At 38.5% G+C, this 12804-nt stretch overlaps 1 protein-coding gene across 2 annotated transcripts in view; it reads left to right on the top strand.

Annotated features, from left to right (window-relative positions):
* Positions 1 to 12804, top strand: part of UBE3A (ubiquitin protein ligase E3A) — a 266472-nt gene that overhangs the window by 133911 nt on the left and 119757 nt on the right. For both annotated transcript variants that reach the window (XM_029604748.1, XM_029604747.1), the window contains one exon: positions 6884 to 8133. In XM_029604748.1, the coding sequence (XP_029460608.1) occupies positions 6884 to 8133 (1250 nt within the window). The remainder of the gene's footprint in view (positions 1 to 6883; positions 8134 to 12804) is intronic.

The raw sequence follows: 12804 nt of genomic DNA, 5'->3' as shown, positions 1-12804 counted from the left end.
TCCTTTTTTTTTCCTGTTTGTAGAAGAGATTTTGTTTGGGCTCTCTTCTTAATTCATAGCCATGTTTTGTTTTTCTGTTGTGAGCTCTTTGAACACAACTTGAAGAAAAATAAAGTTGGTATCCTGGCACACTCAGTATGACATAACCAAGCAGACTGGATGGGTCAGTTCTTTATCTGCTGTCATCTGCACTGTGTGAGAGCATATTTCCAATATGTAGTAGACACTGCAGAAGATGTGGTAAGCTTGCTTGCTAGGTGGTAGGAAAAGAGCCATCAGGTAAATCCCTTTTGAGTTTCTAATTTAGGGGTATATGTACTAAGCCATTTTTCCATAGACACAGAATAGGAAAAACCCATTATTACATTTGACCCATAGTAACATCTGTTATAATTTTGGACATAGCACATATATTATAGGTAATAAAGGCATTGGTTTACCCATTTAGGCATTTATAAAGTATCTAGAGCCAAATAGTAATTTAACAAATGTAGAAAATAGAAGTTTTTGCAAATCACTCCAGAGCAGGGCCTGTTTGAGTGGCCAAATAGTAGCAGATTGCATGCAAATGACCATATAATAAAGGAAGTCATATTTTGCTTCGAGGCTCGGAATACATTAGCGACTTCATTTCCCTGTGCTTGAGCTTCATTTATCCCTTTCGAGGTGAATAAATATGCTTGCATGATGTTGATCCCCATAGAGTTCAGTCCCATCATGGAGGCACCTCTAACAATCTGATTTTCAGGATATTCATAATGACTATGTATGAGATATTTGTATGTACTGCGTCTCCAATTTATGTAAATTTTATCTCATGTATATTCATTGAGATTATACTGAAAAATAGATTGTTTAGGTGTGCCTCCAGGACAGGGTTGACAACTACTGCTCTGTAGAAAAAGGCAGGAAAACTATTCTGAGCTTGTGCTGGCTGTGATGTTAAAGCCGATAAAACCAGCTTCTTTTACATACCCTCTGAACACTTCTTGGCCCTTCTTGGGGAAAGTGGTATGCATCTTGTGCTGCAGTCTTTACTAATAAATATGTATGCAAGCTCTATTTAACCCATCATTGGCCATAAAGTGATAACATTTCCTACTCTCTATGATTTAGAGGAAACTACTCCACTTTTCAAATGTTAGGCTGGCCTAACTGCTCTCATCTGCTTATAGTAGTTCAGAATAGCATTGCAAAAATAGGAGCAGGGTGAAAAGGTGCTCTCTTCTTGCCTTACATGGCACACTGTGGCACCTTCCACAGCGAACTTGAAAAAGAGTACACAGCATTGTTGTGTTACAGAACAACTTTCAGCTTTCTCATCACAACATACATAGAACCCTTTTAGCTGAAGTACTAGGATATAATATGAACTCTTTGATCTGTTTTTTATCATTCTCCTTTCTTGACTTTGTTGGTGTTCATCTCTTTTTCTTGGCCCATGACTATACCTTTTGATCAAGGAAGCCTATGGATACTAATATTGTGTAATATGTGGCATACCATGTACACCTTGCTCACTGTCACACGTGCAAGGTGTACATGTACGTGCATTGTGATCTACCACTTGAAACCTGCTTTGAAGCAAGCCAAAGATATGTTTGAGGGATCTGGTGAAGTGGTGGTCAAGATTGTTCTGTTCTGCAGGCAGAGGGTAGTGATGGAATAAATTAGAAGGCCAGGACAACAAAGCAAATTTGTAGTGCAGTTATGGGAGATTTCAATTACCCCAGTATTGACTGGATAAATGTAACATCAGGATTTGCTAGAGAGAGAAAGTTCTTGGGTAGAATAAATGACAGTTTTATCTATCTATTTATTTATTTAACAGTTTTTATATACCGGCGTTCATCAAAGATATCACGTCGGTGTACATTGAACAAAAACATTATGCCAAGGGCGTTTGACATGAAACACGTTGGGAAATATAAGTTTAAACTATAGGGACAGCATTGTATAAGAAGTTTACAGTGTAGCAACAGTGATTATATAATATTTTTTAACAGATAACAGTGCAAAATAATATACACAAGATAATATACAAAATAATATATACAAGATAAAGAACAACGGTATGTACAAGTTGTTTTATGGAGAAATTGGTTCAAGAACCGATAAGAGGGAGCAATTTTAGATCTAATTCTTAGTGGAGCACATGATATTGTGAGAGAACTAACGGTGGTGGGGCCGCTTGGCAATAGTGATCATAATATGATCAAATTTGAAATGATGACTGGAAGAGGGTCAGTAAGTAAATCCATGGCTCTAGCACTAAACTTTCATAAGGAAACTTTGATTAGAAAACTTTGATAAAATGAGAAAAATAGTTAAAAAAAAAAAAAAAAAAAGTCAAAGGTGCAGCTATAAAGGTTGAGTGAACAACAGGTGTGGACATTGTTAAAAAAAAAAACAACAAAAAACCAAACAAACAAAACAAAAAGAAAAGAAAAACATCTTAGAAGTGCAGTCAAGATGTATTCCATGCATTAAGAAAGGTGGAAGGAAGGCCAAATGATTGCAGGCATGGTTAAAAAGTGAGGTGAAAGATGCTATTTTAGTCAAAAGATCATCATTCAAAAATTGGAAGAAGGATCTAGTAGAAGAAAATAAGATAAAGCATAAGCATGGGCACATTAAATGTAAGACATTGATAAGACAGGCTAAGAGAGAATTTGAAAAGAAATTGGTCGTAAAGGCAAAAACTCTAAATACAAATTTTTAAAAATTATATCCGAAGCAGCAAGCCTGTGAGGGAGTCGTTTGGACCATTAGATGATTGAGGGGTTAAAGGGGCACTTAAGGAAGATAAGCGGAAAGACTAAAATTCTTTGCTTCAATGTTTACTGAAGAGGAGGATTGGGGAGATACCTGTTCTGGAGACTGTTTTCAAGGGTGACGATTCAGATGAACTGAACCAAATCACGGTAAACCTGGAGGATATGGTAGGCTAGATTGACAGACTGAAGAGTAGTAAATCACCTGTACTGGATGGTTTACACCCCAGGGTTCTGAAAGAATTAAAAAATGAAATTTTAGACCTATTTCAATTAATTTGTAACGTATCATTAAAATCATCCATTGTACCTGAAGACTGGTAGGTGACCAATGTAATCCCGATATTTAAAAAGAGCCCCAGAAGGGATCCAGGAAACTATAGACCGATTAGCCTGACTTCAGTGCCGGGAAAAGTCATGGAAACTGTTATAAAGAATAAAATCACAGAACATTTAGACAGACATGGTTTAATGGGACACAGCCAGCATGGAACCAAGGGAAATATTGCCTCACTAATCTACATTTTTTTAAAGGGGTAAATAAATATGTGGACAAAGGTGAACCGGTAGATGTAGTGAATTTGGATTTTCAGAAGGCTTTCGATAAAGTCCCTCATGAGTGGCTTCTAAGAAAACGAAAAAGTCATGGGATAGGTGATGTCCTTTTGTGACCACTGGTTAAAATTATAGAGTAGGATTAAATGGTCTGTTTTCACAATGGAAAAAGGTTAACAGTGGAGTGTCTCAAGGATCTATACTTGGACTAGTGCTTTTTTAAATATATTTATAAATGATCTGGAAAGGTGAATGAAGAGTGAAGTCAGATTTGCAAATGACATAAAATTATGCAGAGTAGTTAAGTCTCAAGCAGATTGTGATGAACTGCAGGAGGACCTTGTGAGACTGGAAGATTGGCTGTCCAAATGACAGATGAAATTTAATGTGGATAAATGAAAGGTGATGCATACAGGGAAAAATAATCCTTGTCATAGTTAAACGATGTTAGGTTTCATATTAGGAATTTACCACCCAGGAAAGAGATCTAGGCATCATAGTGGATAATTGACATCGGCTCAGTGTGCTATGTTGATCGAAGGGAATGGCGAATAAAACGGTGGATGTCATAATGCCTCTGTATTGCTCTAGGGTGAGACTGCACCTTGAATACTGTGTGCAATTTTGGTCGCCACATCTCAAAAATGATATAGTTGCGCTGGAGAAAGTATAGCGAAGAGCGACTAATGTGATAAAGGGCATGAAACTGCTCCCCTGTGAGGAAAGGCTAAAGAGGTTAGGGCTGTTCAGCTTGGAGAAGTGACAGCTGAGGGGGTATAAGATAGAGGTCTACAAATGGAAATGTAAATCAGTTATTTACTGTCTCAGACAATAGAAGAACTAGGGGTACTCCATGAAGTTAGCAAGTAGCACATTTAAAACAAATCAGAGAAAATTATTTCACTCAACGCATAATTAAGCTCTGGAATTTATTGCCAGAGAATGTGGTTTCGGCAGTTAGTGTAACTGGGTTTGAAAAAAAGGTTTGGATAAGTTCCTAGAGGAGAAGTCCATAAACTGCTATTAATCAATAAAGAATAGTAGCTTGGGATCTATTTAATGTTTGGTTACTTGCAGGTATTTGTGACTTGGATTGGCCACTGTTGGACACAGGATGCTGGGCTTGATGGACCCTTGGTCTGATCCAGTATGGCATGTCTTATGTTCTTATCTTCTTAATCATTTATTAACTAAGTTTCTAAAGAAAGTGATGCACTAGTAAATGCTAGAGACTATAAAAACATAACTAGTACCACACAGGACTACAAGATTTCCAGTATTTATCCAGTAGAACTCAAACTCCTGGATCTCAAGCATACACGTAGCTCTTTACTTTTTCTATTGCTGGAATTCCCTTCCAAAGGAGATTAGATCCACCAGAGAACCTAAATTCTTCAAAAAAAGCCCTGAAAAGATATCTGTGTCGTCAAGCTTATTCTGCCTAAGTACTTGATTATTACCATCATATAGATTGATGTTTTTGTAGTATGTCACAACATAATTTTTATTGTTTTGAGATGGTACTTTTTATGTTTGCTTATTATGTATGTTTTGTCACATCTCGCTTCGAACGTTGGAGGAGCGAGTAACATACTTTTAAATAAAATAAATAAATTGGGTTTAATAACAGAAATCAGGAAATTTGACTATTTCCTTCACCAGTAAACAGATAACAGTAGAATAGGATATTCAGACTGTGGTATCATTGCAGTTCCGGTAGGTGGCTTTCTACCTTCTTGGAGGAACACAGTTCTTGTGAGCACAGTTGATAGCACCAATGACATTGGATAACTGAGCTGTATCATAGAATCCCCTTTGTGCCTCTGTTTTCCTGCTCAGTACAGGGATGCTGGATTTAGACGGAACTATAGGCGAACATACCCTTCAGATAAGTTGTTACATCCAAAGACACAAGATTAACTGATGCTGGCTATGTCTCCTGCCTCCCTCTGGAAGGGAACCAGTAGCCAAATAGTACAGTGCAAGCGCATTCATGGTTTTTACCTCAGCAAACAGCCATACATTCACACAGCTTGTCCCACAGCTGGGATATCAGAGCTTCGATTAACCTGTATCTACTCTTTTCTCTCTCTAAATCAGTTTTGGAAGTATTCTTTTGTGGGAAGATTAGTCACTAAGCCATTCCGCAAATGCATATCCATTTTAGCTATCACTGGGAAAGGGCTACCTTCTTTGTATTCCTTTTATACAGAGCACAGTTAATTGTGAGAATTGGGAATGGGATGCATTTCAGATGTGTCAAGTGACCTCCCCTGCCATTTGAGCTATATGCAGAGATGATGGTGGGATTTTGTCATTCCAAGCAGTGAGAAACTACACCAAGATGGAATGTGAAACTTTTTCTGGAGCAATTTTTTGGCTTTTGGCTTTGAATCCAATATCAGAGCAGTATTTTTCAAGCTGGTCCTGGAGATACCCCTAGGCAGACCAGGTTTTCAAGATACCCACAATGAATATGCATGAAATAAATTTGCATACAATGGAGGTGATTGTTTGAATGAGAGTGTGAGACTGATTCATTTATTTTATGTAATACCTAAATGATTTATATATAAGATAATTTAATCAGGTTTTGTGTGTTAAAGCTGCTTCTAAGAATTAAAAACATTGAAATAGCTTTCTTTTTTAATTTTAAATATCCTTTGGCTAACTATTTCTATTTATTTAATTTGGCAGATTGTGATAAGTTAAATTAGTTTGTATATATTTAGTAGTATAGTGTTAATCCCTCTCTAAATGTGAAAGATGCTCTTAATTGATGTGGCTTAAAAAAAATCACAAAACCTCTGAACTGATTTGGAATTTTTAAAAGTATTGTGTGATTTTTTTTTCCCCCCCAATTCATTTTTTTGTAATCCAAGATTGTGATCACAGGTAGAAATAGAAAATATGATTTGTGACTTTTTTTCAACCCAAAGTCTCCTCAAATTAATTCTGAGCATAATTAGCCTGACTAATCTTTCCTCTTACCTATTACTTGATCTTTCATTCTACTGTACATTTTTAGTCTCCATTGGAGATGACTGTATCTAAATTTCACTCCTTGTTTAATCATGCTATTCATTTGCATCAGTTTAGTCCAATTCTAGTTTTATTGCTCCCAATCTAATATAAGTCTCACGTTGGTTCAGTTATAGGCTCTTACTGCCTTGGATGTACTTTGAAATTTGACTATAGTTGCACTTTCAGCCTTGATGTAAATGATTAAATATGCATATTAACATTTGTTCAGATTCCATTTTTCACCTCCACCTCAGTATTAAGATTGTTACATATTTTAGCAATTTAGCTGATTAATTATTGTGGTAATTCTGAATTTTTTGAGCTTGTGATAGAAATACAAAATAAGCTAGGATGAGTTATATTCAGTGTAAAATATAATCATACTACTGAATTGGTGTTCTAGTCCAAATGAGCAACACCGTATTAAACGAGATAACCAAACTGTCTTGATCTCAATTATGGCGTGATTCAAGTAGATTTGTTTCTTGTTTTAACAAACCTCAATCTTTCCTCCTTCCTTTATTTTCTAGATGTAACTTACCTAACTGAAGAAAAGGTATATGAAATTCTTGAACTATGTCGGGAAAGGGAAGATTATTCTCCTTTAATTCGCGTCATTGGGAGAGTATACTCTAGTGCTGAAGCCTTGGTACAGAGCTTCCGCAAAGCCAAACACCATACTAAGGAGGAACTAAAGTCCCTTCAAGGAAAGGATGAAGACAAGGATGAAGATGAGAAGGAAAAAGCTGCTTGTTCTGCTACTGCTGCTGCTATGGAAGAGGACTGTGATGCATCATCCAGATTAAGTGATGATGCACAAGCAGATAATAATATTCAAAAGCTAGGCCCTGAAGAAGTAACTGTAGATGTTGAAGCAGTTAGACGAGTCTACAACAGGTTACTTTCTAATGAGAAAATAGAAACTGCCTTTCTTAATGCACTTGTGTATTTGTCACCCAATGTGGAATGTGACTTGACTTATCATAATGTATACTCACGAGATCCTAACTATCTGAATTTGTTTATTATTGTCATGGAAAATGGTAATCTCCATAGTCCTGAGTACTTGGAAATGGCTCTACCATTATTCTGCAAAGCAATGAGCAAATTACCCCTTGTAGCACAAGCAAAACTGATCCGATTATGGTCAAAGTACAGTGCACATCAGATTCGACGAATGATGGAGACATTTCAGCAGCTTATCACCTACAAAGTCATAAGCAATGAATTCAACAGTCGGAATCTAGTGAATGATGACGATGCCATCGTTGCTGCTTCAAAGTGCTTGAAAATGGTTTACTATGCAAATGTTGTGGGTGGAGAAGTTGAAACGGATCACAATGAAGATGACGATGAAGAACCAATTCCAGAGTCGAGTGAATTAACCCTTCAGGAGCTACTGGGTGAGGAAAGAAGAAACAAAAAAGGACCTAGAATAGATCCACTGGAAACTGAATTAGGTGTTAAAACTATTGATTGCCGAAAACCACTTATCCCTTTTGAAGAGTTTGTTAATGAACCACTGAATGATGTTCTGGAAATGGACAAAGATTATACGTTCTTTAAAGTAGAAACAGAAAATAAATTCTCCTTTATGACTTGCCCCTTTATACTGAATGCTGTAACCAAAAACTTGGGACTGTACTATGATAATAGAATTCGCATGTACAGTGAGCGGCGGATTACTGTGCTCTACAGTTTGGTCCAAGGGCAGCAGTTGAATCCTTATTTGCGACTTAAAGTCCGACGTGATCACATCATCGATGATGCACTTGTCAGGGTGAGTTGTTGCAGAGGATTAAAGCTTTAAAAATGTAATTTATTTACTTTTACAGAAGTAGGGATTTTTATACACATAACTAATACTTCGTTACCTGTATCCTCTCTGATATTAAAATCAGAATGTGCTCAATTTCTATGTTAATTTTACTCTCAATATTTTTATTGTCATAATTAATATTTAAGGTTTGATACAGCAGCTTGTAATTGTGGAAGAATTTGGAAGGGTTTCAAACTTTCAAGTATTAAAAACCAAAGCTTAGTTATGTCCCCTTTAAGGTCCTTGTTTCACCACAATCCTGTTCCATAAGGCTCTGTTGCTTTTATAAACACTTTAACTTTAGTTAAAATGATGCTTAACCCCAAAAGGGCTTGCAACATATTGCATACATTAGTAGTTATTTATAAATAAGTGGTCCGGTTCATTCAGCTACTGATTTCTGAGTATCTTTATATTTTCCACTTGTTAGATATTTGTTTTTCAGGAGTCACCAAAACTTGTGGCATAGAAACATTTACAGCCAGAAAGATATTCATTTGTTCCAGCAAAATAACAAACATTCGTATCCTGCCTTTAAAATGCTGTGGTTTATACATGTTTGTGTGTGTGCATTTCAGAATTTTGTTGTAGATGGGGTTTGCACAAGGTCTTAGGTCTGCAGATGCTGCAACCCACAGAGTACATAATCAACATCATTTCAGTCTTTCTTCTTTAGTTATTCCTTTTCAGAATACGTTATATGCCACTCTGAGGTCATATATATAAACATCGGTGGAAGAAATAAATGGCATGCTCAAATATCTCAGAAAGAAAGCATATATATATATGAGAGAGCAGATTACCATACTTCATCCAAAACCCAAATCCATTGTGTTTTATTTTTTAGGACAGGCTGGTAGTAGCTCAGTAGGAGTGCTGTGCACTGCCTTGTGGAGAGACCTGGGCTCAATTCCCAGGTTGGCCAGTGCTGGAAGTGCTGCAGGGGCAATGTTCCGAGCCCCTGAAAGGGAGGGTGTGTGTGTGTGGTGGTGGTGGTGCACAGTCTGCAGTGACCAGACTAAAGTAAATTGAGATGGCAAATAAAATGGAGGGGGGGAATTGCCCAGGTAGCTGTGAATGAAGGCTCATGTTGCCTGATCCCAGCCTTAGTTTCTGATTGAGCAAGAAGTCTAAAGGAACATGAGGAAAGGGCCAGGTCAAAAAAAGGTTTCTACAGTATAACTCCACAATAAACTAATTGCAGGGCAGAATTTGTAGTCATAAAATGCATTATTTGCTTACAGAAAGTACTATATTATAACATTGTATAATTTTATATTTTTCTGTATACTTTGATACAAATGTGCTTAAAAAATTGCATTATAGTTTTAACCTGACATGCCACTTAACCTACTCATTATTTGCGCTCACAGACAATACAGTATTCTAACCAGAATATATCTAATGACACTACAGTGAGTGTTAACATCACAACTCTTAAGGTACTTTAGCTACTCTTCCTCTTCTCTAATAGTATGACTTGAGATCCTTACTCAGAACACAGGCAGTGGAAAGAAAATTAACTTAATATCCTGCCTCAGCTACACTATGTTCTGAAATGTAAACAAAAGAACAGTTTAGGATAATTACTAGAGATGTGAATCGTGTCCTCGATCATCTTAACGATCGATTTTGGCTGGGAGGGGGAGGGAATCGTATTGTTGCCGTTTGGGTGTTTAAAGTATCGTGAAAATCGTGAGCCGGCACACTAAAACCCCCTAAAACCCACCCCCGACCCTTTAAATTAAATCCCCCACCCCCCCGAACCCCCCCCCCCCCAATGCCTTAAATTACCTGGGGGTCCAGCGGCGGTCCGGAACGGCCTCCTGCCGCGAATCGTGTTGTCTTCAGCCGGTGCCATTTTTCAAAATGGCGGCGAAAAATGGCGGCGGCCATAGACCAACACGATTCGACTGCAGGAGGTCGTTCAGCAGGGACCCCTGCTGAACGACCTCCTGCAGTCGATCTCCTGCCGGCGCCATTTTCCGTACGGAAAACGATTCGCGGCAGGAGATCATTTTCCGGACCCCCGCTGGACCCCCAGGGACTTTTGGCCAGCTTGGGGGGCCTCCTGACCCCCACAAGACTTGCCAAAAGTCCAGCGGGGGTCCGGAACGACCTCCTGCAGTCGAATCATGTTGGTCTATGGTCGCCGCCATTTTGAAAAATGGCGCCGGCTGAAGACAACACGATTCGCGGCAGGAGGCCGTTCCGGACCGCTGCTGGACCCCCAGGTAATTTAAGGCATTTGGGGGGGGGGGTTCGGGAGGGTGGGGGATTTAATTTAAAGGGTTGGGGGTGGGTTTTAGGGGGTTTTAGTGTGCCGGTTTTCCTGCCCTCCCCCTTCCCCCAATTTACGATTTTTTGACGATAAATCGGGGGAATTGGTATTGTATCGTGGCCCTAACGATTTTTGACGATTTAAAATATATCGGACGATATTTTAAATCGTCAAAAAACGATTCACATCCCTAATAATTACTGCTAATAAGATGAACCTTCAAACTCTCATGTGACTGTCTACCAATTTCACCCTTCCTTTCTTTATTTCGATGGCTTGTGGAGCTACCACAGAATTAAATCATAAGGATACACAGCACTCAAACTTGTTTCTAGCTGTCACAAACAGGCAGTCTCCTCTATCCCTGCACTTGCTTTACATGCATTGCACAGAAGGGGCAGCCCCAGAAAAATTCAACACTTGCTCAAAAGCTGCCTACTGCCTAGAATGAGAATGATATTACAACCAGTAAAATACTGCCATTTACAGCAGAAAGTAGAAATCTAACCCTGATGATCTAATTTCAAGGAAGTTGTCATCTAAGGAGGAGAGTTCATTGGAATCTCATTCTTATGACTTGAAATGAACCCTGATGTACTCATACACTCCACTCTGTGTGTGTGTGTGTGTATATATATATGTATTACTGTGAAAAATGTTTAGCAAGGGACAACAGGAAAATAGAGACTGTGTATTTCTCATGAACAAAGCCTTAGGAAGTCAGCTCGTAAGCCTAAGAGCCTGACTTAATTTGTGAATGAATAGGTCATTCTTAAATAGTTTTCCCCAGTAATTAAAACAACACTCCTTTGATTTAGGGTCACAAGGTTACAGGAAGCATTTGCTTACTTCTAACATTCCACAGAGCCCTGGGAAGCTAACTAACCTTGATTTTATCACTCTTCATTGTTTTGCATAAAACTACAAAGCGATACATATGTTTTTCTGTTATCTAAGTGTGAGATATTTCAAGACCAGCAGTACCCTTAATTTACAAGCAAGCAGTGCCCCCTGGACCCCTTTTGGTGAATTTCCACTAAACAGATGGCCCTAATAAATTTTATTATCACAGTCCCTCCTTTTGGTCCAGGGGCAATGCTTGTCTTAAATATTAGTTATACTTTCACTCATAGTGCATAGTCTGCTGAATTCTTCATCTGGAGATTCGTTCTGTGGCACTGCAAGTGTTGTAGAGACCAGGATTTTAGGAATGCTTTTTTTTGCATATCATAATGCATTGAACAGATACACATAAAATAAGAAAAAACACTATAATGGTTATAATAATCATCAACATTCTTTGGCCCCAAAGTCCTAGCATACTGCCTAAGCCAAAAACATCCCAGGAGGGGCAGCATGTCTAACGCCATTCGATTATCTAAAACTACTTCTTTAAGAGATTTGATCTCTAATTGCATTAGTCCCATAATCTTTGTTGTCTTGTTCAATGTGACTTTCACAGTGGCAGAAAGATTTTTTTAAAGCACTTTCAAGTTCAAAAACTCTTAAACCAGGAAAAACAGTCCTCAAAATAGATGAAAGGATCACAGTCCATCTGGAAATCGAGTAGGTGACCTGTGCCTCCTCTTAGGGGCAAATCAGTTCTGTTGAAAGAAGACACTGGTATAATGTATCCAAAGGAAAACGGAGCAGTAGTATTGAAGGAAATAGTCTTTACTGCTCCCCACGGTGCGAAGAACCATAGTCCTGAGGTATTATTAAACTGATAGTCTTCTGTCATTCACTTTTACCTCAGAGGTGGTGAAGTAGATTTTTGATATGTTCCCTCCAGTTACAACAGGAAGGCCCAGCACAGAGCAGCCTTGCTCTTCAATATAAGCCTTGGCAAGCAGAAACATGGGCGAAGGGGTGTACTCATCATGAATATAGTTCCCAGTACACCTGAGGTTGCGTCCATAACCAGTAGGGTAGGTTCCCTGAATCTTTTTCTCAGCTTCCATAGGGCACAGTTGGTGAATCACATAGACTGACTGGCTGCTCTTGCTGTGGTCACAACGAGGTAGAGTCCTGTTAAAGCATGGAGGATATCTGGGGCATTTATGCTTATAGTCCACGCAGTATGAAGGATGTGCCCCGGGGAGAGCCACCATCATGTTGTAAACCTTATACAGGTGAGCAGTCATGTTTAGTTCAAGGTCAAATCTTTCAATAGGCACCAAATAATTTATGAGGGATTCCTAACAGACTTGATTAGTTCAAGGTCAAAACATTCATGCACAAAGTTCCATCGTGCAGACAGACAGACAGACGACATTTCACCACACAATAGTTAACCTTTTGTAGGTGACGGTCATCATATCAGTGCAGTTTGCCCAGAGAAGCAAAAGCAG

The sequence above is a fragment of the Rhinatrema bivittatum genome, chromosome 5 (assembly GCF_901001135.1).
Source record: "Rhinatrema bivittatum chromosome 5, aRhiBiv1.1, whole genome shotgun sequence".
NCBI lineage: Eukaryota > Metazoa > Chordata > Amphibia > Gymnophiona > Rhinatrematidae > Rhinatrema > Rhinatrema bivittatum.
The sequence above is the reverse complement of the archived record's forward strand: the minus strand, read 5'-3'. Positions and strand labels throughout refer to the sequence as shown.